At 39.9% G+C, this 27,280-nt stretch overlaps 2 protein-coding genes across 3 annotated transcripts; one reads left to right on the forward strand and one right to left on the reverse strand.

The window, feature by feature from the left end:
- Positions 1–760: 760 nt before the first annotated feature.
- On the reverse strand, positions 761–5,590 carry LSM3 (LSM3 homolog, U6 small nuclear RNA and mRNA degradation associated). The gene is made up of 4 exons (XM_063296424.1): positions 5,532–5,590; positions 3,812–3,922; positions 1,410–1,505; positions 761–1,108 (listed from the first exon to the last, which is right to left on the reverse strand). The coding sequence occupies exons 1-4, from the start codon at positions 5,550–5,552 to the stop codon at positions 1,028–1,030; spliced, it is 309 nt and encodes a 102-aa protein (XP_063152494.1). The 5' UTR covers positions 5,553–5,590; the 3' UTR covers positions 761–1,027.
- Positions 5,591–6,322: 732 nt separating this feature from the next.
- XPC (XPC complex subunit, DNA damage recognition and repair factor) lies at positions 6,323–26,303 on the forward strand. 2 transcript variants are annotated; one of them, XM_063291676.1, is made up of 16 exons: positions 6,323–6,633; positions 7,991–8,183; positions 9,804–9,919; positions 11,459–11,573; positions 12,431–12,515; positions 14,181–14,338; positions 14,562–14,676; positions 15,286–15,375; positions 16,299–17,198; positions 18,311–18,471; positions 20,251–20,332; positions 21,685–21,819; positions 22,190–22,359; positions 23,007–23,100; positions 24,113–24,202; positions 25,007–26,303. In XM_063291676.1, the coding sequence occupies exons 1-16, from the start codon at positions 6,477–6,479 to the stop codon at positions 25,214–25,216; spliced, it is 2,871 nt and encodes a 956-aa protein (XP_063147746.1). In that variant the 5' UTR covers positions 6,323–6,476; the 3' UTR covers positions 25,217–26,303. The 2 variants fall into 2 exon arrangements, with proteins under 2 accessions (XP_063147746.1, XP_063147747.1); XM_063291677.1 differs by lacking the exon at positions 6,323–6,633 and adding an exon at positions 8,440–8,506 and having other exon boundaries at positions 8,094–8,183.
- Positions 26,304–27,280: the final 977 nt, after the last annotated feature.

Here is a 27,280-nt window from a genome sequence, read left to right on the forward strand (position 1 = left end):
TGTATTTATTACTACCTTCCAGAAAATTGACCACCTAAATACCAGGACTGACTTGCTCCAGAGTAGATTTTGCACATCTATAGTTAACATAAAAAATTTAACCTTTGTCGCTATTTTTCAATTTTTTCAAATTCTACTTCCTGAAAACAAAATCTGTTTAAGCACTGAGTACTTATCCTCCATTATGTGCAGTGAAAACAGACACAGATGACTCAGCTTCTCTACAGTCTCATCCTTTTGCTTTCCTCTAACTTGTCTGGATCACCACATGGCATTTTAGCCAATTATATTTACGTATTCGTTTTGTATTTAGTCTTTATAGCAATATGCTCCCTAATTTTTTTCATTCCATATTTCTTTTGTGCATTTTTTTCTTCACTTGGAGAAAAAATTCTATTTTCTAATGTCAGCTTTATTTTCCTAAGTTGATTAACTACGTTGTAATTTCACTAACAATACTTCTTATACACATACGAATATTGTATTCATATGAATAGTGAGCTGAGTAATTCCTAAATATTCTGGATTTTTTAAAATGTTCCCTTTCTTAAGCCAGATGTTACTGGATTGGCCTTTTGTGGCTATTTTTCATTTAAATATAAATCAAATTTGATGACATTTATGATTTTTTTCAAATGCTTCTAAGATATGCATTTTGCCTATGAACTTTAACTGACAGCAGACTAAAATTTACCCCAAAATATTGATACATATACACTACACTAAACTGTAATGAGCATGAAGAGTATTGATACACATATACAAAACAAGTGAACGGATTTATTTTAAAAAGTACATCATGGACCACAGGTATTAACTAAACAAGAAAATCCACTGATTTGATGAAGTTGATTTAATTGCCCCAAGAGGTGGAGGACTCCTATTTGCCAAATAAACAAGCTTCTGCAATACATAATCAAGATTGGGAACTCTCCTGTGAAATATTGGATAGTCCTAATATTTAAGGGGTGCAGGAACTATTGTCTCGGAAGTCCAGTAATCCACAGGGAAGGAGCAACCTGCAACATCAGCCAACCCGCAGTGGAGGAGCAACCAATACAACGCCATCCCCTCTGACAAACAGCATTGGAATATTCCTCTTGGTAGACTGTGGAGGGAAAAGGCAGCAAGTCTTAGGCTATATTCAAGAATACAAAACAAATACAAAAATAGTTCTGCTTAAAGTGCCTTGAATTCATACATTCTGGAAGTAAGATTATTCAGTTTAAATTTATTTGCACAATGAATACTAACCATATTAATCTTTCATCCAACACTGTATAATACAATTCAGGTCAAAACAAAACACCGATCTGATTAGCAAAGAGTAAGATAGCATTTAAATTTATGCACCTTCGCACTTCTAATATTTGAAACATTAAGCGTTTAAAAACATTAGAAATTCTTACCTTATAAATTTCTTCGTAAGTTTCTTCATCAATTTCTATTGTTGTCACAGTCTCTTCAACATCACCCAAAATCATATTTAAATGCTGGTCATATGCCTTTGAAAGTGAAACAGGCTTATAAATATTGTTCTGATGGCATCATTTATGTGGCACAAATATTTATTTATCATATTTTTATCACTGCCCATCTCCCCCATATGGGAAAGAATTAAAAATCCCAGCTTTAATATATAGTAATTTGCTTCCGCTTTTTTCCAGTTTGGATAAAAATGGAAATGCTCAACCTAACTGATTATCATGCATACTCCAAACTGATTTCTGTGGTTACATTCTATGCATAATTGTTGGAAATGCAATACTCAGGCTGATTTTTCTTTTATATTGGTGTATAAAACCCAACAATTCTGGAAGATGGGTTTATTACAGAATGAAACAAATGTTAAATGTTGAATTCTCTTTCCTGCCAGCTATTTTTCTGTTGAACATTATCAAACCTTAGATCCCTAAAACTATACTAAGATGGCTCTTATAACAGCTGTCAGGACTCTTTGTACCTTTTACTGGAAATCACACATAATTCCCTCTAAAGAGAGGGCAAACTAAGTTGTGGTAGTACGCATCTAAGTCAAATATAATTTCATATTTGAAAAACAAGTTTGGCACAGAATTTTAATTCAACTTGGAAACCATTTATGGATTATAATTCTACATCGGGACATGTACTACATCCAAAGTTTGGGTTGCTCAACGTAAGGATTTAATATAATGGCCTCTGTTTGAATTGCTAAAGAATAGTAGTATTTGACAGATACTTTTGTTAATAGGTTGTTCTGACTTCTGACTAATTATACTGAGCACTTTAGTTAATTATTGAATATGGACTTGATCTTAATAATGGTTTTGAAATCTCAAATTAATACAAGAAACTTTAATATGCAGTACTGATCTAATGATACCTCAAAATTTTAATTTTCAGTTTGTAAAACTCTTTTCTATTCTTTTTTCGTTTTTCTAATTTTTTATACTATGTTTCCTCTTGGTAGGATTTTTAAATATATACTGAAATAAATATTCTGTGCACACAACACAGCCATCCGAACTTTAATGAAAAGCTCGTAAGCAGGACACTAAGTGAAGAGCATCCTTCTGTTCACACACTGGACAGTTCTGAACAATATTCACTGACTAGTTGCTGTTATTATAACTCAGTGAACAGAAAACCTATTTCTGTAATTTACTGTGCATTCACAAAGATGGCTCTTGCTATTTGGAGCAGGGAACAGGCAATCCACTCTAACAACCACAGATAAGACCATGCAAAAATGTACTTTACTGTTTTATGTTTTATGTATGCATAAAATATACAAAAACACCCCCCAAATTATCCTTCAACTATGTGCCAAAAATGTGGATATGCAAAATTACACATTATGAAACTGCAGATAAAGAGGGTAACCTCTATCACCTTGTGAAAGGTTTCTCTAGTTATGCAGTGTAGATTAAGGGAATATACTTTCAGCTCTTTCTCCACAACATTGAAATAATACTGAGGGCCAACATTTGAGTCTCCAAAGTAGTCCTCCATCCCATGTATAATGCTACTATTTTTCTAAAGAAACTTTAACCTTTCAATAAACAAAAACCATTATATCTTGCTTTTAAAACCAGCTGAAGTAGTTCAGTTTTTTTTAAAAAAAATAAAACAAAGCATGATTGATGCATTTGCCTGAGAAAAGCATAAGTACCAGCTTACCCAATGAAAAACTGTGATTAATTTGTTTTTGGTAGAGCACAATACATATCACTATGCATACAGATCACTAATAAACCATAATTTGAAACCCTAATTGTTTTGCTAACTAATTGCAGCTGTGGTGTAAAGCTGTGGATTTAAAAACGAAGATTCAAGGTTTGTATATGTTTTTTAACTTATCACTAGTTTGTTTGTGCTCATATCAAACCTCCAACCAATCCAGAGATATAACACAAAAACAGATTTAGAAAGGAAAGTAGAAATCAGAAACAAGCTAAACAAGCTACCACTACTTTGATCAACTGACTGGATTTTTGCTTGTATAACAAACCATGGTTAAATTATAACTTAACACTAGTTTTTCTCCACAATCACCTACTACTGAAGGAGCATTGCTCCTAATTTGTTTTACTCTTAAGAAAAAAATAATCTTTAAAGCAGAAGTACAAAAGTGCAGCAAAACAGGTGAGCTAAGCCTGGTAGATGCATTTCACCCCTTCAGAGCCACTTGCAAATGGGCCCTGGCTATACTTGTGCTTGGAGTGTGGTTCTCAATAGAGACCATAAAATCTGTTGCAATCCTTGTGCTGAAAGAAATTGTACAACTCTGCTTTAAAATTTCAGCCCCCCCCCATGTAATTTTACTTACATGTAACCTGCCTCGAAGTTCTCGGTCGTTCCTCATTTTCACATAAATCCGTTCATCAAGACTAAGCCTGATGAGATCCAAAGGCTCTTCTACAGTGTTTGTGGTTTGTTGCTATAAAATATATTTTAAAAAATTATAGTGATATATATTTTAACAAAGAAACCCGAGTTATAAATAGTAAATGTTGGCTACTAGTAATCATCTCTCCCCCAAAGTAATCTGATAACTACTAATGCCTACTGAAATCAGATGAGAAGCAAATCAGTTATAGCTTCTAACATAATCTAAGATTCTGTGAATTTTTATCAGCTTTCAGAGGGGTAAGAGCTCACTTGTAATGACTGGACCAACAGAAAAATGTAAGTAAAATTAGAGAAAATTTATACTGCTTCTTCTCTCAGCCTAGCAAGTCTTTGAAGACCATATAGATAATTGTTTTACCTGGTATATTCATATACCACCTCTCCTTTGTTAAACAGAAGGTTGGATGTGCATTTCACTAGAAAGACCCAATCTATTTTATCAAGTGCTATAATGATTATATTTTGCCGACACAGTTTGAGCCAATGTGCTTCAAATAAAGCTATTACATACATTTAAATTTTACTTTAACCATAACACTAGCCAATCCCAAACAAAGACTATATGGCCATACGCTTTTTAAAAAATGTTTTATAGTCCAAGTTTATATTTTTATTTTTCCAATATTGAAAAAAGGTTGCTAACTACAATAGCTAAAAAGCTATAAAATCATTAAAAAGTTACATATAAAGGATATGCTCATACAACTGAGCCTCTTAGATAAAATACAGGGTAAGCTTTCTTATTTATACACATCATTTCTGTATCTGTAGCAACTTGCCATTCTCTTCAACAAAGAGGTAAATTATAACATTCTTTAACACAAAAGGAATACAACAGCCAGAGCTCACACTAATATGTGCACCCAGATCACAGCCACACACTAGTGGTGCCCACTATGGAAAAAAGTGCTTGTTGGGTTTAATCCAGGTGAAGCTCAAATTTTAAAGGATCAATAAAGGAATGGAGAATGGATTGGTTTAATGCAGAGTTTCTTACACTTTTTTCCCTCAGAACCCCTTCCCACTTTTAAAAATTATGGTGGACCCCAAAATAACTTTTGTTTGCATGGGTTATATTTATTACTATTTATCATATTAAAAATTAAAACTGATGCATTCACTGCCACTTCTCACAATTGTTTGATGGGATTTTAATACTGTATTATTTTTCAACATAGGCTGGCAAATAATTTTGATTTTGCTAACCCCTGGGAGGGTCTTGGGGGACCCCACACTTTAAGAAACACTGGTTTAAGGCATTTGATCAGAACCATTAACTAGCATTCCATCCACTGCAAAACTCATATTATCTTATTATGTATGTATCTCTGTTGAAGAAGGGACAAGACTTGGAAAAGGAAACCGACGCAGCTTAAAGCAAGAGTTATGTATTTGAGATGGGCGGCCATATAAATCGATTAAATAAATAAACCCTGAGAGGCAGGTTGATGAATGAAACACCAACGCCCAACCAGAAGTTGTTGCTGAGGCTTCGCGAAACTCAAAGCAGATGCCAGAGCTGGAAACTGAAGCTGCAGCTAGCCATCCCCCAGGCTTGCCACACTTTCCACCGCAACAGAATCAAATCCTTGGAAGATTCAGCGGCCAACAGTCCCCCGACCCGGCGCTCAACCCACCTGATCCACCTCATCCGCCATTTTTCAAAGGCAGCCCCCTCTTCTCGCGAGAGTTTATATCAAGCCCGCCTAGCGGAGTATATAGAGCCGCGAGAATAGATACTCGTGTGACGTCCAGCTTCCGGGTTAGGTGCTTAATCACCGCTCTTTTGCCTTTACGGTACTGTAATTTTTTTTTAACCCTGCTTGGTGGACTAGTCCAACGTTTCTCAACCTGGGCAACTTGAAGATGTGTGGACTTCAACTCCCAGGCTGGGGAATTCTGGGAGTTGAAGTCCACACATCTTCAAGTTGCGAAACACTGGACGAGACTAATTAGCTGAGTTCACACATACAACGAAGCTAGAAATCAAGCCATCCCTGTTGCGGCTTAGCATATCTCAGGCTGTTCGTTGATGCAGCTCCACTTTGAACCGATTCAAAACCGCCCGTGTGAATGAATATTCAAGGGTCGGACGTTAAGCTTTGGGGAACCGCTTCGTAGAGTAACGCTTCATCTTGGAAGCTTCAAAGGAGCTAAGGAATAAGTTACGGGCGCTTCCTCCGATGAGGGGGAAGGGATGCAATGCGCAGTCGGCTCAATTCGGAGTACTGCAGCGGTTCACAAGTACAAGCGTCCCTGCAGACGCTTCTCCGCCAGAGCCCCCGGCCCGCTGCAGAGCAGGCACCTCGAAGCCGCCGGCACGGAAGGGACGTCAGGAAGGAGGCGCCAGGAGAAAGCCCGGAGCGCCCGGCGTGGCTTTGCCTTAGTTGTCTCCTTAGAGAAGCGAGAATAACAGCGGGCGGCTGCAGCGGACGAGGACGAGCGGGCGGTACGCCCACCCAGCCGCCCTGCGCTAAGCCCGAAAGACGCTTCTGCTTCCCGAGTTGCTGTTCTCCTTTGCGACCCCGCCGCGCCTCGTAGTAGTGGATCGTGGTTCTTTCATTTGGGGAAAAGCAGCCGGGATGGTCGGGAAGCGTAAAGGGGCCTCGCAGGTGCAGCGGTCCAGCAAGAAAGTCAAGGGAGAGGGTCCAGCCGCCGCCGCCTCCCCGGGTCGGAGAAGAGAGGGTCCAGCCGCAGCCGCCGCCTCCCCGGGTGGGAGAACTTGTGAGCAGCGAGACGGTAAAGACAGCCAGACCTCGAGCAGGGAGTAGGATGAGCTTCGGGGTGGTGGGCAGCGTAGAAAGTTATTTCAGGGCCGAAAAAGGAGTAGGTGCAATTAAAGCAGCTTTTTCTCAGTCCTTGCGGATCCACGCGTTCTTTCGACTCTCATGGAAGAGCTTCCTTGCCCTTCCTGCGCGACACGAAGTTAGCCGTTTTGACCGCTTCGGGTGGATTTCTGTTATGCAACGCTTATGTAAAAATGTCGATTTATTTATTAATCACATTTATAAGGCCGCCCATCTCACAAGAAGGGACTCTGGACTCACAACAATCAATAAAACTACAAATGTATAAAAAAACAATCATTATAAAACTATAAAAAGTCATTATTAAAAATGAAAAACACTATAAAAATTAAAATATACAAACCCCATGGAAAGAGTAAAAAGATGAACCACATTGGAGCCATCTAAGAATGTCTCCAGTTCCCTGGGACCCCAAGGCCTGGTGACATAACCAGGTTTTGAGGGACTTCCGGAATGATACTGTAACAGGGAGGGAGCTAACCTTATGGGTGGGGGCTGGGAATGTTATGAGAAAGTTCCCCACTAACACTCTATTGCTCAACCCTTTAATTTTCTCTTTAAAATAAGTATTTCTTAATCTTACATCTTAAAACACCTTTCTGGGGTATGTGCGAAGAAGGCTGACACCGAAGTGCACTGTGCAGAATGGTGAATGAAACATGGGTTCTGTTATGCCACCTGATTGAATGGCGCCCTCCTTTCCTTTGTAGGGTTACTGTTGATGTTACATAAATCAAAGTTCTTGTGAATATATAGATTACTAAATGTTTCATGGAAAGAGAGGACCTTGAGTAATTCCTTTTTCACTTTTTTTTTCTGAAGAGTGAAATCAAGGGCTGACTTAAGTTTGTTATTCTTCTACCAGAAGAATGAAAGTGTATGGGGTACTTCTTTCTGCTGATTATGTTATCAAGTTGTTATGTCCTTATTTTTGTTAATGCACCATGGATGTTCAGAAGGCTTTACTGAGAATCAAAAATGGTTTTGTCATTAATAGGAAGTTTTAGGGTTCATTTATTTCCTGCAGTATCATGTGCTGTAATCTAAGAATAAGCAAGATTATCAGTGGTCAAAAATAAAACACTGACTTATTTGAACTGATTAAAAAAAACCATCTGCTTCTCTACACACTTAAGTAGAAGCATCCTGTTAGTTTACAAATCCTTGCAGCTGAATTTTGAATAGAGTGGGTTTTAAGTGGGTTTTCCTTCTTAGCAAGTTGCTTAAAAGTCTGTGGAAAAAGTCTTTTTCCCCAGTGGCTTTTGTAATTTTCTCTATTTTTGATACAGATGATTTTGAAGATGAAAAACCTAAGAAAAGTAGGCCCAAACCATCATCTGGAAAAAAGAAAGAAAAAGAACATGTCCCTCAGCCACTTTGTAAAAATTCCAACCAAAAAGGGCCACCAAAACCCAAAGTGAAGGAGGAAATGAATAGAGGAGTAGACAGCCGAGGATCCTTTCCAAAAGCAGGAAAATGCAGGTGAGCAGCTTCAGAGCTTTTGTAGACATTTTCAAAATACAAATACAAATTCTTAGAATTGAAAGAGGCCGTTAAGGTTATCTAGTGCAAACTTCTGCTTAATGAGGGAATCCAGAATAAAGCATCTCTGACAGATGGCTGTTTAGCCTCTTCTGGAACACAGAAAAGAGGAGCCCAGCATCTCCTGTTGTTAGACTGCTCTTACTGTTCCTTTTTTCTAAAATATAACCAGAATCCTTTTTTTCTGTAATTGCAGACCATTATTTGGTGGTTCTGAGCTCTGGAAAGATGGAGAATAGTACTGTACTTGATGTTCTGAAGAGGTATGGTGCCTCTTCAGATACTTGGAAAGTGCCATTACATCCCTTCTCAGTTGCCTTTTCTCAAGGCTAAATGTACCTAGTCCCCTCAGTCACCTCTCATAAGACTTAGTTCCTTATCATCTGATCATCCTTCTTTGCTCCTGTTCCAATTTTTCTAAAAACTAGAATAGTCTCTTACAGTATACCCAAAACTGGACAGAGTACTCCAGAACAGGATCCGACCAATGCAAAAGATATTGGAACTTTTATTTCCCAAAGTTTAAACTGCAGTGGCTTTTTCACACTTATGGTTACCAAAGCAGATATCTCCTAACCTTATGCCTGTGAATTAGGTTTATTTTTCCTAAGTGTAGAATGCTGCATTTGTAACTATTAAATTTTATGCGAGTTGGACACTTTCAGTCAGAACCTCATGTTACTCAAGACGTGAAGAACAAAGAAGAATGCCCTGCTTTCAAAGGAAGGATATAGCAAAGACCATACTTGGGTACAATGCAGTCAATGACCAAATAATATGTATTAGACTTCTCAGACAACCCTTTAATATTACAATTACCCAAGTTTATGCTTCAACAGGTGATGCAGTAGGAAAGGAGATGGATGACTCGTACAGTCAAGTTAAGTCTGAAACTGATAGAACATGGAAGCAAGATGTTCTATCAGTTGCTTGTGGTTGGAGACTGGAATGCCGAAGCTGGAAACAGTAAGGAGGAAAACCGTTGGACCACATGGTTTAGGAGGCAGAAATGAAGCAGGATAACAGTTTATCAATATCTCTCAGTCCAGGGATTTCTTCATTACTAATACAGTGTTTAAACAACCAGAGCACCATGTATATACGTGGACAGCACCAGATGGAGTACACAGAAATCAGATTGTCTATATTATTGGCGCAAGGAGGTGGAAGAGCCCTGTGATAATAGCAAAGTTTTGCATTGTTCTTCCCATCCCTCTGCTCCCCTAAGAATACAATGGGGATTGTGCAACTGTCCTGTAGATGGAACAGCATCCAGAGTAAAATGATACCATTGTATAGAACCCAGAACTGGCCACATTCAAACATCACACTAAACCCCCAGACATGAATTAACTTCGGCAGTCCTTTTTCCATTCTGCAATGGCTATACGGAACTGAGAGGCTTTTATTTTCTGCTTTTGGTTACACACAGTTTGTTATGTTGTCTGAAGTAATAATCAGTGATTAATTTTGCTGCCAGTGTGAATCATATCAGGGGAAGAAAAGCAGAGTACAGAAGGCAAAAAAAAATCACAATGTATTTCTTTTTGAATCCAACAGTGGTTTGCAGAGCACTCCTTTAAAGAAAGAGACAGATGCAAAAAAGGCATTAATAATTACGAAGGGAGAAGAAGATGAGGATGAGGAAAGTGAGGAAGAATGGGAAGATGTGGAAGGTAATGCATTCTTCATTTTCTGCTATATAAGCCATTCTGCTTCATTTTCTGATGGCTATTTTGGCTTCTCATGTTTTATGCGTGTTTTCATACTAAAGTCATTCAAAGGTTATTACAGATCTATTGAATGTTGGGTTTCTTTTATGCATGCCTAAGCCTGACTGACTTAAGAAAAGCTTCTTCCCAGGAATTGCAGGGAAGATCGAGCCTTAAGTAAATTACAGAGAACTACACTGAGTTTTCAGTTGAGGGTAAGATGAAGAAACTACCCCTCACCCCTCCAGAAACTAATTTGGCTGAAATTTTCATTTCGCATGTCGTCCAAATTTTTCACAAAGATCATCCCTAGATATAAGTAGTGAAAACATAGCAGTGTTTTAAACAATAATTTTAAATCAACTTTATTTGTTAGATTTATATCCCACCTTTTGTTCACGAGTTCAAGGTCGTATGCATAGTGATCCCACCACCTATTTTTTCCTCACAACAACCACTTTGTGATTTATTTCCACTAGTTGTAAACTACAACTATCTGAGGTAAGATGGTTCAGTAAGCTATGATTAATTAAAAATGAAAACAAAAGCTTGTAAAAAGGGGAGGAAGAATGAAAAATCTGTAGTAGGTTTATTCTGATGCTGAACTATGCTTTAGTATAAGATGCTGATGCTAGGGAGAGTGGAAGGCAAAAGGAAGAGGGGACGACCAAGGGCAAGATGGATGATATTCTAGAGGTGACGGACTCGTCCCTGGGGGAGCTGGGGGTGTTGACGACCGACAGGAAGCTCTGGCGTGGGCTGGTCCATGAAGTCACGAAGAGTCGGAAGCGACTAAACGAATAAACAACAACAATGAAACTGCCCTCTCTTAGAAATCTTTCCCCTAGAAATAAGTGAAGGGTGAACCTATATTTTATCTATAACATTTCAGTAATCATTATTTTCTATCTTGAACAAAGACTGCTTATTAAAAAGTTAACTCATTTGATGGTGATCCCATATGAGCTGGACATAGCTGTTGGGTTGGTGTTAGAGTAGAGTGAAAGATTGCATTAAATACTAGATTTCCAATGTAATGTGGGTCCTGTGTCAAAACAGACATCTAGAGATGTCTTCCCCAATCTGATGCCCTACAGTTACGTTGGAATTATAGCTTACTAAAACCCAAACCAGTATGGCCAGTAGTATCCATAGGGCACCCAGTTGGGAAAGAGTGACTCATAAAAGAGTGTGATATTTGCCTGATTGATAGGCAAAACATGTGTTAGATAGAGTTTAGCCTGTTGCCAAAACACATTGTTTAGCCTGTTGTTTAGCATGTTTAGCCTGTTGCCAAAACACATCGTTTAGCCTGTTGTTTAGCATGTTTAGCCTGTTGCCAAAACACGTGACTCAGAAATACTCATAAACTCTCATACCTGATGCCTTCATATGTCTTCTTAATTATCTGACATTTGAAACCAAATGTTGGAAGCAGCCCTGAACTGGAATTGTTCAGTTCCGTTTGGAACACACTGGTTAGATTTAGACTTTTGTTTCCAGAACTTTGTGAGCCTGAGACAGAGATGCTGAAAGAAGCTATGGTACCAAAGCTGTCCAACACAACTGTTGAGATAGAAATTGAAACACCTGAACAAGCAAAGAAAAGAGAGAGAAGGTAGGCAGACACCCGTGCAGAGTGGACACCCACTGGAGTTTGGTGGCCAATAAATTTAACTAACTAACTAACTAAATAAAAATAACTGTGGGTCTTCCCAGCTGACTTGGCCTTTGGTTTTTCTACACTAGAGGGAAAGAGTCCATATCAAAGATTTTCTGAGATTTTGCTATCATCTCTCACTTTTTCCAAAATGGTCCCCATGTTTTATAAATGTCCTTTGCTATTTATATCTATTAAGCTTATGTGCTACTTGCTTTTAGGATTAAGAAAAAGCAGTTCTGCTTGCTTAGGGTTTTGGTGACCTTTGTTGACATAGTGTTTGTGCTGTCCTTATCTTTGGCTGCCAGAGCCATTCCTTGTTATATTTTGCTTTGTCTTATTTTACTAGACTCCCATGATATTAGGAAGCAAGTTACAATATACATACTGCCAAATAAAAGAAATTCACACATCCACTAGTCACATACAATTTCCTTCTGGCAAACTGTAATATATAAAGCAGTCCTTGTGGTTTCTAGCTTTAAATGACTGCTCAAAACCTAAATTAGGGGTGGGTACGGTACACTTTTAAGAGGGTGATGTGAAATGGAGGGCTGCTTTATACATTTAATCAGAACTGAGATTTTTTGTTTTTCCTGGAAGGACTGGGAAGGGGCTCCTTTGGAGTTTACTGATTTGGAGTTTTGCTACTCTCTTCATGTATTTCTTGCCTGAAGTGGATAGGATTCCCAGCAACCATTTCTGAAAGAGCCTTCAGGGACAACAAAATGGGACTTGCTTATTTAGAAAGAGAGATCCTAAAGTCATTACAGTGTAGAACTCATAATTACTTTGGTTTATATGGAATCTTGCAGAGAGAAACGGCAAGCTGAGTTTGAGACATATCTCCGTCGAATGATAAAACGCTTCAACAAAGAAGTCCGTGAAGATACACATAAGGTTTGGTCTTCAGCGTTAAGTTGTCAGAAAATAGGGAGACTTCTAGGGGCAAAGCTCAGCTTTCTGAAGCATCACATCTGTTATAGCAATTTACCCTGGCAATTAAAATAATTGGATTTGAGGGTACTGTAGGGTTAGGATCATCTAATCAACCCCCTGCTCAATGCAGGACTTACAGTGCAGTATACTGTTAAGATATTCTTAATCAATAATTATCCAGGCTCTGCATAATCAAATTTCTGAAAGGAGAGCTCACTGCTGTAAAAGCAATCTGTTTCACAGCTGAGCAAGTTTTACTATTGGAGGAACATAATAGACATCCAGATATGTTGGTGATTTCCACAAAATAATTCAGTGTATTCTTACTGGAACAAAATGCCTTCTAAATTCTTGTTTAAAAATGTTCCTGTGTACAGTATTTTAAATTAGCGCTTAATAAACATAACTCAGGATTAATTTCTCTTGCACAGTTCTGTTTAAGTCTTAGAATAGAACTGGATTTCATTTGAAAAACCTGTTTATTGCTGCTGCTTTGCTCAGAGGAGCATGAGCTATAAATGCAAATTTAAAACCACATTTTAGAATTCAACCACCACATGCATCTTGAAAATAAACTGAGCAGTTAAAATAGTAGCAGATGTAGATACAACCACAAAAAGAAGCCATCTGTCAAACCGGCACTTGGTTAAAGATCAGCTCCGTGACAGTAGAAAGATACAGGACTTGAGGCAGAGAATACTAACTTCCTGTAGCTTCTCACAAGAGATCATTACCTTGTTAGGACCATGCAGGAAAAGCCCTTCTGGCCTCAGTGCGTACTTTAACCTTGCAAATTTAACAGATGGGACTTGCCCTGCAAAATGTATGAACTGAGGGCTATAATACCATCACTAGAACTTTGTGAATTGATTGGATCACTAATCCAGGGAGAGAAGAGAAATAAAGCTATTCCATCCCCTTGGTTGAAAGCAGAGTATTCACTCCAATTGGTCATGATAAGAACTGTAACTCTACAAATACCTTCCTGAATTTGCATTTTGCTCCCTTTTTTTTTTTTTTTGTCTTGCAAAGTAGGGATGTGACCTACTTGAGACTTCAGAGCCACTACCAGCTCCCTGAAGCTTTGGTCCTCAGAGCTCCTCCAAATGCTGCCATCTAAATTCTAATGTTTCATTTAATGGGGGGTGAGAAGAAATTATTAACTGTATGAGGAATAATCACATGACTTATGGTTAATTTATTTAAAACTAATTATATTCAAAAATTAAGCTGCAGAATTTCAGTTTGCCCTGGCCCTGCCTATTTTTTGAAGTTTAGCCCTGGCACGCCATTGAAAGTCCAAATGCAGGTCTTGTTCCACAAAAGGATTGTGTATGCCTGGACTAAAGAATGGGATAAAATATTTCTTAATAGGAATTAACCAGTACAGTGACATGGATGATTGGGATGCTTAAAATTTACGCTTCTTATGGCTTCTCTGTCTCCTGTCAGCCAATGAGAAAGATGTTGGAGTGCTGTGGGGGGAGCAGGGCTAAGTAGACAAGTCCAACTGAGTGGATCTGGCCCGTGTTGTGCCTGTCCCCTGAAATGCAAAGAGCGCTTCAGTGTCCGTGACGTACCCTGTGGCTGCTTGCGTCCTTAGGATCCATGTCCTTTTCCCAACAGGTTCACTTACTGTGCCTGTTAGCCAACGGTTTCCACAGGAACAGGATCTGCCTTCAGCCAGACCTTCAAGCTGTTGGCCTGTCTATCATTCCCACTCGCTTCACCAAAGAACCTGCAGGTCGCATCAACCGTCTTTTCTTGTCAAATCTTGTAAATTGGTAAGGTCTTTTCCGTTTCTTTCGTTAATTGAACTTAGCATCCAACAGTGGAAAGAGTGGTCTTCATGACTGTGATTACTCCAAGAATAAGGGCTTTATCTCCTTTTTAGTTTAACTGTAAGAGTGAGATAGCTTCCCTAGCCCCTATGCTAGCTCCCATGGAGGAGATGAATGACTGGGGAAATGAATAAATTACGGTTCTGTTGTTGTTTTTAAAATAAAGGTTCACTGCAACTTTCACTCTCAACAATGAGCTCTCCAACCATGAAGATTGGCAGGTTACCCTAGAGAGGCGCTTTGCTGTCTATGCTGCCCGAGATGAGGTGGAACTGGTGCATGTAAGTGACAGAAGGCTTTGCAGGGCATGCTGGAACCCTGCTATATTGTAATCATGGTAAGGATAATGTGAGGGAGAGAGAGACTGGAAGCTTGTATTTTTCATATACAGAAAGACACACACAGAGACTCCTATACACATCTCTTTCCCTTGGCCATTTATGTCATCATTGGTAATTCTCTGTTTTATGCTGAGCATAGCATACAAGCAATTTATCAGACATTATATATGTGTGTGTACACATACAGACACAGACATGTGGCAGTTTTACTGTTCATGGCACCTGGAGAGAAGATTAATGCTCCAATATGCCATAATTGTAAGGGGGAAAGTCTGCTTTATGCATTTGTTTGGTTTCAAAACGTTCACGCCAGTTGTTCTGTGGGTAGACCAGAGTTTCTTAACCTTGGCAGCTTGAAGATATGTGGACTTCATCTCCCAGAATTCCCTAGCCAGCCATACCATGCTGGCTGGGGAATTCTGGGAGTTGAAGTCCACACATCCTCAAGTTGCCAGGGTTGAGAAACACTGGTGTAGACAGTGTTAACACTGACTGGGGGAAGGAGAGCCACAAAAGCCAGATTCCAAACTGCTTTTTTTCCTCTAATAGATATTTTTACTTATTCTTCGAGCATTGCACCTACTCTGCCGACTTGTATTGTCTTTACAACCCATCCCCTTGAAAGAGCCATCTGGCAAGGTAAGTATGGCAAAATTGTGGCTATGTGTGCTTTTCCAGAAGAAGGTCCTTCCTGAACACACTGAGACTTACTTAGTAAACCTGTCCTGTGTCTGTTTTTAATACCTTCATTTATGTTTATGTGTGTGGCTTTGGTTTGTTTTCCTTAATTTCTTCAAGTCATTCTTAATTCCTGATTATTCTTGAAATAAATCCAATGACTGTTCATCCAAATAAATAAATTTAAGATTATTTGTTCAAGTTTTCTTTTTTAACTGAGCTAACTACAGTTCAGGGAGTAGGTCAGACTCCCTATGGCTTGTATGTAAAGTGGGATAGGATTGTACTTGCAGTCACTTCTTCAGAAGGGTAAATATTCTTACATAGCTCTTGCTTCAGGATCTGCGGAATGTAGAATTTGGCGTTGAGAAATGAGATGGCGGTAGCCTATGCATGGGAAGTAGGTAGGGTAAGCCATACCCTATAAAGAGATGCAACTAGAGATCTTGCAGATGGGATGTGCACGGGCAAAGTTGTTGTCTGAGTAATAGAACTAGTTTTTTAGATAATGCATTGTTTTTAAAGGGAAGCAGTCTACTTGCAATAATAAGTGGGGTTAAGAGAGAGAAAGGACTGAAATGTGACGCAGATTTGCAGCCCCTCATCGTAAAGGCTGCAAAAGATGAGGAATGGTGATGGTGATGGAAGTTGTTACACAGAGCTCCCTGTGTCGCTGAGACAAACAGCACAATCCACAGATCCAGCATCTCCACTGATGCACTATAATTCATGTTGGGCTGAGGGTGGTAAACAGCTAATATATCTAACTGCTGGGTCATTTTCTAAAGTCAGCAACTTGAAATTTAACTCAGTGGAGCTATCCATATTGCTTTGTTCTGCTTTTGCCTCTCAAAATCTACAGCTCTCTTGCTTATTTGTTTCAGGGAAAGTCCCCCAAGAGAGGCTCTGTTTTTGGAGCTTCTGGGATGTTGCCTGATTCTGCCAAAAGCTCTGTGGTTGTATCAAGAGAATGCCCAGGACCAGATACTACCAAGAAGCCAAGACACTCTAGGGCCAAAAGGCTAAGAAAGAAATCTCCAATACAGAGGGATGTTCAGAAAGATATAAAATCTGAGAATGATAAGGGGAGCTTGAGAGCAAAAGAAGGGCCAGGGAGGCCTAAAAATGACCGACAACGGCAAGTGGCCTCAAAAGTGTCCTATAAAGAAGAGAGTGGAAACAGTGAGGATAATGATTCTGAATTCTGTCCTTCAGAGGAAAATGATGAGAGTAGCATATCTGATGAAGATTTTGAAATTCCCAGAAAAAAACTGAAGTCACCACTAGCAACTCCTAAAACAAAAGTAGCTGTTAACAAGAGGCGGCAATCAGTGCCTTTTGGGTCAAAAAGACCCAAGAACTCAGAAATAGTTGGTGGTTCAGTAGAGAAAACAGGAAGTCCATGTTCTTCAAACCCATCCAGGAAGAAAAACAAAATAATTTCTAGTGATGATGATGATGAAGAAGAGCAGAGGTCAGTTACATTGAGAGGCACAGACCAGTGGGTAGAGGTGTTTCTTGAACGAGAAGACCAGTGGGTATGTGTGGACTGTGTTCGTGGCAGTGTTGGACAGCCTCTGCTATGTTTCAAGTATGCCTCAAAGCCAGTGTGCTACATCATTGGCATTGACAACAATGGTTATGTAAAGGATGTAACACAAAGATATGACCCAGCATGGATGACTTCAACGAGGAAGTGTCGTGTGGATGCCCAGTGGTGGGAAGATACCTTGGAGCCATACAAAAGTTCTTTTGTTGAACGAGAGAAAAAAGAAGAAATAGAGGTAAATAAAATGGAACTGGAGGACATTTTTCCAGTAACCAAAATTACATCCAGAAGGACTCGATTTTTCCTTTACCCTGTTCTGATAGATTTAGATGGGTTGCAAAAACATGGAGCTCTCTCCTTTTACCTTGGTCTGCTTTGCTACTGCTTTCATCCAGGTCCTCAGCTAATCTGTCCCTTTTGGTCTACCCACTAACTGAGATGTCGTGTGCCTTTATTGAGTTTCCCTTCAAGTCGGTTCTTGGCCAGATGACAGCAGAGCTTGCGGACTGACCTCTTTAAATATTCCTCAGTATGGCTGGCTATTTAGCCCTTATAGCCATTAAAGAGGCAAGTGCCTACACATTCTCAAGTTTCAAGGACATCTTCCCATTGATGAGAAGTGTTCAGATCTCAGAATTTATATGTAAAAATTAAGTGAGCAAAATTCTTTAGGTTGTATACTGTTCGTTTGTTTTTCAGTTTGGATGCCACCCGACATGTATGTTCTATCCTCAGCACAACTCTAGTGGATTAATACTTATATTCAACATTGTAATACATTTGATTGATTAAATTTATACTCCACCTTTCTGCTTATATAAGCACCACGGCAGCTGAAAGTAACTAGAATAAAAATACAAAGTATAAAAGATGACATTAGAATAAGTATTAAACCAATTAACAGTTAAAAGTTTGGGGATAGAGATGCTTTTTTACATTTCCTAAATTCTGGAAAGTGTGGGTAAAATGTACATCTTTAGGGACAGCAGTCCATAGCCTGGAGCCACATAGAAGAAGGCCTCCTGCGTTTCCATAATTGAGAAAGTTCATAGCAGGAATAGGTTTAGCTGACTTGGTCTCTCACATACCTTTGAACCAAAACTCCTTAGTTTCCAGCATAATCCACACAGTGAAAGCAAGCAAAATTGAGATCTCTTCTGGGAAGAGTAGGGATGGCAGTGGTGCTTAGATAACATCTGTAATATTTATTTAAATCCAAAGCTTTGCACTAAGGCAGGGTGAACATACCAGGCCTCAATATTGTTTTTTATTTAATCTTCCAAAATCTGAAGAATATATTTGTAAGTGGTTTCCTCTCTAGTCTACTGCTAATAACATGATTCCCAGTTTCTAGCTAAACTTCAAGATCAGCCTTTGCCAAGATCCATCAATGAATACAAGAATCACCCGCTTTATGCCTTGAAGAGGCATCTCCTTAAGTATGAGGCCATATATCCTGAGACAGCTTCTATTCTAGGATATTGCCGAGGGGAGGCTGTGTACTCCAGGTGAGACATTTCTCAGGTGCATATGCTGTGAAGCATGGTTTCATTTGGTACACTAGTCTGGAATCATCTCTTAATGTCCCACCAGCAATACCTTTTGTTGTTTATTCATTTAGTCGCTTCTGACTCTTTGTGATTTCATGGACCAGCCCACGCCAGAGCTTCCTGTCAGTCGTCAACACCCCCAGCTCCCCCAGGGACAAGTCCGTCACCGCTAGAATATCATCCATCCACCTTGCCCTTGGTCGGCTCCTCTTCCTTTTGCCCTCCACTCTCCCTAGCATCAGCATCTTCTCCAGGCTGTCCTGTCCTCTCATTATGTGGCCAAAGTATTTCAGTTTTGCCTTTAATACCATTCCCTCAAGTGAGCAGTCTGGCTTGATTTCCTGGAGGATGGACTGGTTTGATCTTCTGGCAGTCCAAGGCACTCTCAGAATTTTCCTCCAACACCACAGTTCCAAAGCATCTATCTTCCTTCTCTCAGCCTTTCTTATGGTCCAGCTCTCGCAGCCATATGTTACTACTGGGAATACCATTGCTTTAACGATGCGGACCTTTGTTGTCAGTGTGATGTCTCTGCTCTTAACTATTTTATCGAGATTTGTCATTGCTCTTCTCCCAAGGATTAAGCGTCTTCTGATTTCCTGACTGCAGTCAGCATCTGCAGTAACCTTCGCACCTAGGAATACAAAGTCTTCCACTGCTTCTACATTTTCTCCCTCTAAGCAACACCTTACTACTACTAATGTTCAACATTTAGGCAAGGATACATGTTTGCATTCCCCATACTGAATGTTACTCATCCTCTATCAGGGTACAGAGAGCTGCCTTATCTAATTTGGTATGGGTAATTATCCCCAAACTTGACTAAACTTCAGAGGGTGTGGTGCAGCATAGAATAAATTTCCATCCACCCAACTTCATTGAGAAAGTGAGGCCTGAGCTGGCTGGCTGAGGACCGAGGGCCTTGACTGTCCATCGCTAGAAGCCATAGCTTGTTCCTACAGGTTAGATAGGAAGGATGAATGGTGTTTGTGGGTGGGAAGCCAACATCCCCTTCATCCCTTGGCCTTTCCCTTCTAAAATGAATCCCATTTTTTCCCCTCCACTTCTGTAGGAAGGTTTGGGCTGGACACTGGGGGCAGGTGGGGGCTACTCAGAGTGCATACATGAAACCTGTTTTTCTGCTTGACCTCCCAAAATCTGGTACCAGAAAAGTCCACCTGTGCTGATGTTTTTTTTCCAGGCTTTCAAATCCCTACATTAAACAATGTGGGACTTCCTTGCAAGTAAGCATTCAGAGGAATGAGCTGAAGGTCAGCCAGCCTCTTTGTGACCCTGCATTTACCCTCTTCCAACCCTTTTCTTTTCCAGTTGGTATAAATTTAGAATGTTAAATGTCAAAAGGTACTTGTAAATATATTCACTATAAATGCATTCTATAACCTACATGCACTTTCATATAATGTAGAATAATAATCAGGATTTACTAATACTAGATCAGAAGTATAGTGTTTGTTTGAAAAAACTAAAATATTTGAAGTACATCTACATTATCATGGGGGGACGTGAAGGGGTTAAAGGATAGGAATTTAGTTCCCTCCATAGCACAAATAGCAAGCTTGTAACAAATTATTAAAAATGAAATCTATGTATACTGAATTTGTTCTAGTACCTTACCTCATTAAAATGCTGGATCTTGTGTTAAACACAATAGTATATTGTGTATAGTATCTACATGAGGTTATAATATTCACCAAGAATGGTGTTGGGTAATTTCAGAGACTGTATCCATACGCTGCACTCCAAAGATACCTGGCTGAAGCAAGCTCGAGTGGTGAGGATTGGAGAAGTGCCTTATAAGGTAGAGTGATAACAACAATATTTTGGGGCTAATGTTGAAATTTGTGGGGGGGGGAATATGTATGTACTATATGAAACTTTGAAGCTGAAGAACTTAAAAAATGCTCTGAGCCAGATCAAAGGATTCTCTTGCCTATCATCTATTTTTCATCACTAAATACTACACAATTCCCACAGGTAGGATGGGAGAGTGGTAGCTTTCTCCTGCCGTTGTTCCCATTGCTGTTATTCAGAGGCATGGTTGTCAGCCCTACAAGGTAGACCACTCTAAGAAACCAATGCCATTAGGTCAGGACTACTTTTATTCTTAACAGCTATGGTAACATAATCTTGCAAGTCTTTGTGTGCGTCCCCTTTCCCCCACTTTATCTTCATGTGAACTTGGGAGGGGCTTGTCTGAGACCTTTTCTTGAGGAATTTTCTTGCTCTGGTCTTCTCCCTCTTATCTGACCTTTGCCTTAGTAGCGGCTCTTCCTCCTGCCCTTCGAGGCCATTTCCTGTGCGCTCTACCATGGTAGTGTCATGACTAATTTGTTTCATTCACATTCACCTGTCTTGAAAATAAAAAAGTAAGCCGGTTGGGAAGACTCTCAAGGGTAAATTCAACGCTAGACCCATTAATGGGTGACTAATATTAAGGAGAGGGGAATAGCATTTACTGTAACGAAGGTGTAGACAAACCTTTAGAACCAGTAGATATGTAAGTTATGTTGAGAACATGCCATGTGTGCTCTCAAAAATGGTTGCCATGGTGGATATTGCTCGATTCTAAATATCATTTTGCCAGAAGTCAAACTGGTGGGGTTATTTCCTCTTATCACCTTTAGTTCCCCAGGATATCCCTTGATACCCCAATTAACCTTTTCTTTTTTTCTGAGCAAGTGAACACCCTTCCACAGTACTGGGCAATAGCTATGCACCATTTATTTTCTAAGATGGTTGTGGGGCTGATATATGGGCCCTGGAGACATTCTTGGAAATAACAGGAAGAAGCACGTCAGCTTTGCAGCATATCAGCTTCTTTTTTGCTTAATTTTTTAATTAAAAAGTATTTCTTTAAAAATAAAGTTCGGTGGAACAGGGTGACTGCAGAACCCGAGAGGGGGTTACAGGCATATTGGCACTGACAGATACACCTCTACCTAACCTGATTTAATGGACTTTTATTGCCAAATACTGTGATGGAGATTTGGGAAGGTTAGGTGCTTCTTACTCCTAAGGAGAAGGGCAAGCTCCTGGTGCACAGCTAACTCTTACGTGTTTCTCCATGAGGAAGAGGCCGTGATCATTGCTTTGAGAGTTATGAGCGAGAAGAAGGAATAGATGCCACTCTGAACTCTGTTGTTTGCGCAGATGGTTAAAGGTTATTCCAACCAAGCAAGAAAGGCACGAATGGCGGAACCTGCAACTCGAGACAAAAAGGATTTGCCGTTATTTGGTCTCTGGCAGACCGAGGAATATCACCCACCTCTGGCTGTTGATGGAAGGGTAAGCTGGCAATTAGGCAAAACGGGCAGGTTTTTATAAGTTTATTCCAATGTAAGTTGTTCCAAGTGCCTTAAAATGTGGACTTGAAGACAGCAGCATTTTTTTCTTTGACGCTGAAAATGAAGAATAATATTACATCAAAGCAGGCATTTTTCTAAACTGCAGCTTTTTATCATGGGCTTAGAATTTCACTTCAGGGCTTTGTACTGTAATGAATCTCAGATTCCTCTAAATTTGATATTCACACTTGCCCCAAATCTCCTGCTGTTTTGTCTTTTTAATTGAGGGCTTCCTTCTCAGTAAGAACCAGCAGCTGCTTAAAAGCATGTCCGTAATGTCTTTTTTTTCTTTCGCTCCTCTTCACTTTCAGGTTCCTCGGAATGAATTTGGGAACGTCTACCTCTTCCAACCCTGCATGTTACCAATAGGCTGTGTGCAGCTAAAGCTTCCTAACCTTCATAGAGTGGCCCGTAAACTGGATATTGACTGTGTTCCAGCTGTTACAGGGTTTGATTTTCATGGTGGTTACTCTCACCCTGTGTAAGTCCTAGACCTGTGATCTGGATTTAGTAGGATACACAGTGGTCCTCTGTTGTACCGCAGGGTCTTTGAAGTTACTTAGAATACGTGGCTAATCACAGTATTGCAGAAAGGCAGAATTAGCAGTTTAGTTGTCATCGAGTCATGTCTGAAACAGAGTAGGAGCCCAGCACTTGCTCCCCTTCTTATCATCCACTTTCACAAAGGTGGATTAACTTAGTTCCTCTTCTACCCCTGCTTGTTTAATATTTTTATATCCATGGCATTCAGGTGAGTGATGCTAAAGTAATTAACACTCCTTCCTAGAAGAAAGTAGTGCAATGTCTTATCTACTCATTTATGAATACATTTATATCCCATCTTTGTATTCCTGAGTTTCTGGGTGCTTTCCACCTAGTTCTCCAAATGCTGTTGAAAGTACTGATATTCAGTCTGTTCGAGGGATGGGGAATTTGTGGCCATCCAGATGTTGAAATGTCTCAGCATCTCTCGCTGTTGCCCATCCAAGGATGAATTGGAATTGGAGTTCAGTAACATTTAGAAGGCCAAAGGTGGTTGCCCAGTCCTAAGCACATCTGAACACAAGTCCCTGGATTACATTTTGTTCCAATTCAGTGCATAAATGACAACCTGGACCCTTTTCACAGCACTGAAGGCTATATAGTCTGTGAAGAGTACAAAGAAGTGCTTGTTGCAGCCTGGGAGAATGAAGAGTCAGAAAGGGAAAAGAGGGAAAAGGAGGTGAGAATCACTTTGAAGATATCTATCCATCCATCCATCCATCTATCTGATTTGTCACCGCCCATCTCCCCCAACCAGAGGGACTCTGGGCGGTTTACAAAAAAAAATTGTAAAAGATGGGATTGAAGTCTTTATTAGGGGGAGGGGAGGGGGCTGAACTGCTAGCTGTTAGCAGCGTTACCAAGCTAAATGAATGGTTATTTTAATTACAGAGCAAGCTGATTGTCAATACTTTTGCAGCTTCTGATAGCATTTCCTAATCTTCCTCTAGCCTGGTGCCCTCCAAATGTGTAAGGATTTCAATGATTTGGAACTAAGGGAGTTGTCTCAGCACAAGTGGAGGGCATAATTAATTTATAATTATCTATAATTTATCATTTCAATTTTGAAGGCCACCCACTTGTACAAGACTCTAGGGAAGGCTGTCCTCAACAATTCAGTCCCTGCAGCATTTCTCTTTTTACCATTTCTTGCCATGTGCATGTAGAATTCCCCCCCTTCTCCATTAAGGCTCAAAAGACTGAACTTCCATGAGGTTTTGGCCCTATTTAATTATTCGTTTTTTTGAAATCTTGATCTAATTTAGGGATCCCATAGATGCTGTTTAGAGAGCCAGTTTGGTATAGTGGTTAAGGCACCAGGCTAGAAAACTGGGAGTTCTAGTCCCACCTTAGGCACAAAGCCAGCTGAGTGACCTTGGGCCAGTCCATCTCTCTTAGCCCTAGGAAGGAGGCAATGGCAAACCACTTCTGAAAAACCGTGACAAGAAAACTGCAGGGACTTGTCCAGGCAGTCTCCGGGAATTGAGTCCCCTTTTTGGGGGGAGATGGGCGGTGATAGAAATGTGAAAAATAAATAAATAAATTGGACATGATTGAAGAGATTATTTTTAAAAAAGATGCTATTTGAGGCTGCCACAGATGCTGTAGGGACTAGAGGTGCTACTTTGCCAACCACAGACGTAATGAGTGTGCGCCCTTTGGTTTCAATTCTGGGTGAACTTTAACAACAGAAGCGGGAGAAGAGAGTGCTGGGAAATTGGAAACTGCTGGTGAAGGGACTTCTGATCAAAGAGAGACTAAAGAAGCGCTATACTACCAAGGTAATAAAACATTGGTGTGATGTATGGATCACAAATCTGAAGTTATTCTAGGCCATCTGGACACTGGAGTTCGTGTTCAGATTGGGGAAAGAACAAAATGTTTACATGTATAGATTTTTTTTTTTTTTAATTGGAGATATAATCTGAAGTAAAATGCTTTTCAAGAAATCTGTGTAAATACACCATAACACCTTGCATTTCAACAAGTACTTTAAATATAACTTCCCATATAGAAAGAATATTTTTTTATTACTCTTGAAATGACAAGTGATGCCATTATTTCTCACTGCATAAATATTAAATGAAATATTTTGCTTGCTTATGCACAGTTCGGATAATTGAATTTACTGGGGCTTACTTCAGAGTACACTTAAAAAGGGTTGCGGTATGACCTGACAGTGGCTTAGATCAAAAACTTAAGAAACCATAAATTGTGTCAACAATATAAATGTTAATGGAACTATATTATGGTAATGCGAAGTGGCTTTGGGGAGCGAAGTATGTGTTATTTGTGAAAGGAGTGTGGTCATCCATTTCAGAAAGTGGGACCTTCAGGGCCAAACCAACAGGAAAAAAGTGTTCTCTTTTCCCATAGCATTTCATGATTATCTTGATAACGCTTGCCTTGCATTCTGAAGATTCTTCTTTCTCACAGATGCAGTAGAATTGTTGAATCTGAAAATATAAATTCTGCATACGTGGATTTGCACAGCCTGTTGTCACTGGATTTGTTGCAGTGCCCTCCATTAAAGGGGGAGCTCTTCCACCGTGTCAGTGAAATATTCAAACTCCTTTCTCTTCCAGAACGAGACAAGAGTCACGTCGGAAAGGGGGTCTGGTTTCTCATCCGATGACGAAGGACCAAACTCGGAGATCCCTGCTGGAGATGTGGCTGTTTCTTGGCCCCAAAATCGACAAGCTGAGGAACAGAGAGAGGGAGGAAAAAGAACCAAAAAGAGCAAGAGAGAAAAGAAGGGAGAAGCAGAACATTTGTTCCCGTTTGAGAAGTTGTGACAAGGAGTTTTGGGGCAGGTTTGGAAGCAAGATTTTTACATTGTTCCGATGCATGTTCGCACTGAACTTTTCCTGCCAGTAGGAGCAGCTAAACAACTCAAGAAGCCTCCGACCAGATTTTCTAATACTGCATTCCTAGAAGATGCAGGACTTGGATTTGAAGCAGGAAAGATGTTCTGGACCTGCTGCTGGCATGCCTGCTATACCGGTCAGTGGCACCTTAAAGAAGCTGTACTTTCCCCTAGAATCACGATAGGCACAGTTTCTTTGAGGTGCTGCTGAGAGGTACAGCAAGCACATCCATGCTGGAGCAAAATACCTTTCGATGTCAGATCTCAGTGCCTGCAAGTACATTCCTTTCCTTGGAAACTTTGCATCATTTCTGTTAACAAGCTACTCATGAGCTTTGGGGAAGTCTTATGAAAGGAACATGTATGTGTACTCACACACGTGCTGCAGTAGAAAAGTTGGGCTCAAGTTGTATTATATATATATTAAAAAAGTGGGAATAAATGTGGGAATGTATAGGAAACGTCTGCAACTTGAACAGCTTCCATTCATCTTTACAAAGGAAGCCAACGTGAGCAGCAGGCTAGTATTATAAATGGGTATAGGACATTTGTGGAGTAGATACATAGTTTTTAGCCGAGCTGGATTTATTCCTTTGCCCTTTTCCTCTTCTGTATCCTCACAGGAAGCTCTCATGAGCCTTATCACTCTGTGTATTGATCATGGGACAGATCCCAATTTCAGACTTCGAGAATGATGCAGTCTGAGTGGGACCTATTAGAAAAATTGCTTGCAGTCTGCCACCACATGTTCAGTCGTAGTGCAATTCCTTAATTGCCTAGTGTGCCATTTTGAATGTTTTACCAATGTACACCTTTTCTGGGCAAAAGAAACGTTAACACTAGCAGCTGTCTTACTCAAAGCTATTTTAGAAGTGCATTGGTTGGTTTAGATTCTGTCACGATAAACTCCATCCATTTGACCTGGCCAGAGATGGTTTGGCACTTTAAATTTGTTCAGAGAAAAAAAGCTTTTTTTATACTGAATCTTGGGCAAAAAATAAAAACTTGAATCCTGAGCACCAGTCTTTTTTCTTTTCCTAAGACTGCCATTTGCACATTTAGACACTTGAACATTTATTTGATTCATACCTCACACGAGCAATTTAGATGATCTTCTCTTGGAAAAGGAGTATACGAGCCATCCACAGTCTCCCTACAGCCCAAGGCTCCGTGAAATAACATGATTTTAAAGATATTTCAGAATACAAGGATGGTCAGGCCAGGTGCTCCTCTGGGGCATTTTCAAAATGTGGAGGCCACTACTGAGAAGGCCTGCCTTGAGGGCCTGTACCCCCTCTACCTCATGTGCAGAGGGAATTGTAACAGGCCCACTCAGTGTTTGAATTGTGCTTGGTCAGGGTGTCCCTGAAAGAGCTCAGTGCCTTGCTGTTAGGGCTTTTTAAGTGATAATCAGCAGTTTTAGCTTGTTCTGGAGAAACATCCGATATGCAATGGCAATATATTGACTTTATTTCACACTTTTTTTTCCCAGTAAATGCTAAAAACTTACAGAATGGTACACAAATACAAGAAGAGGGACTTCTAAAACAAGGCTTTATTATTTCAATTGCTGCAAGAGTATTTTAAAAACCTCAACATTTTTCATGTGTTTTTTCCCCTCAGAACTTCCTTCTTGTCACCTTAGAAGCATTTTGACAGTCCCACGTAGTTGTGAAATTTGCTCTGGAATTAGCTTCTAGTATATTCTGGGTCAAGCTATGGGGAAGCTCTAAAGCTTCCCAAAGATTGTCATGCAAGCAGCAGTATCATTCCTGTTGGCAGCACTGGGTTGAGACTGGATGGGTCAGATGTCTACCTGCCTTGCCAGCAGTGTTTTTAAGTTATTAGTTAGAATGTGGCTCTAAATACAGGGTAGATCTTTTTAAAAAAAATAATTTGAAAAATTCAGGAATATTTCAGCTTATCCTGCTTTAGTCAGGCCTCTGCCTCAAGTACTTTGTCCAATTCTAGGCACATTGGAAGGATTCAAACT

The sequence above is a fragment of the Candoia aspera genome, chromosome 2 (assembly GCF_035149785.1).
Source record: "Candoia aspera isolate rCanAsp1 chromosome 2, rCanAsp1.hap2, whole genome shotgun sequence".
Classification (NCBI taxonomy): Eukaryota; Metazoa; Chordata; class Lepidosauria; order Squamata; family Boidae; genus Candoia; species Candoia aspera.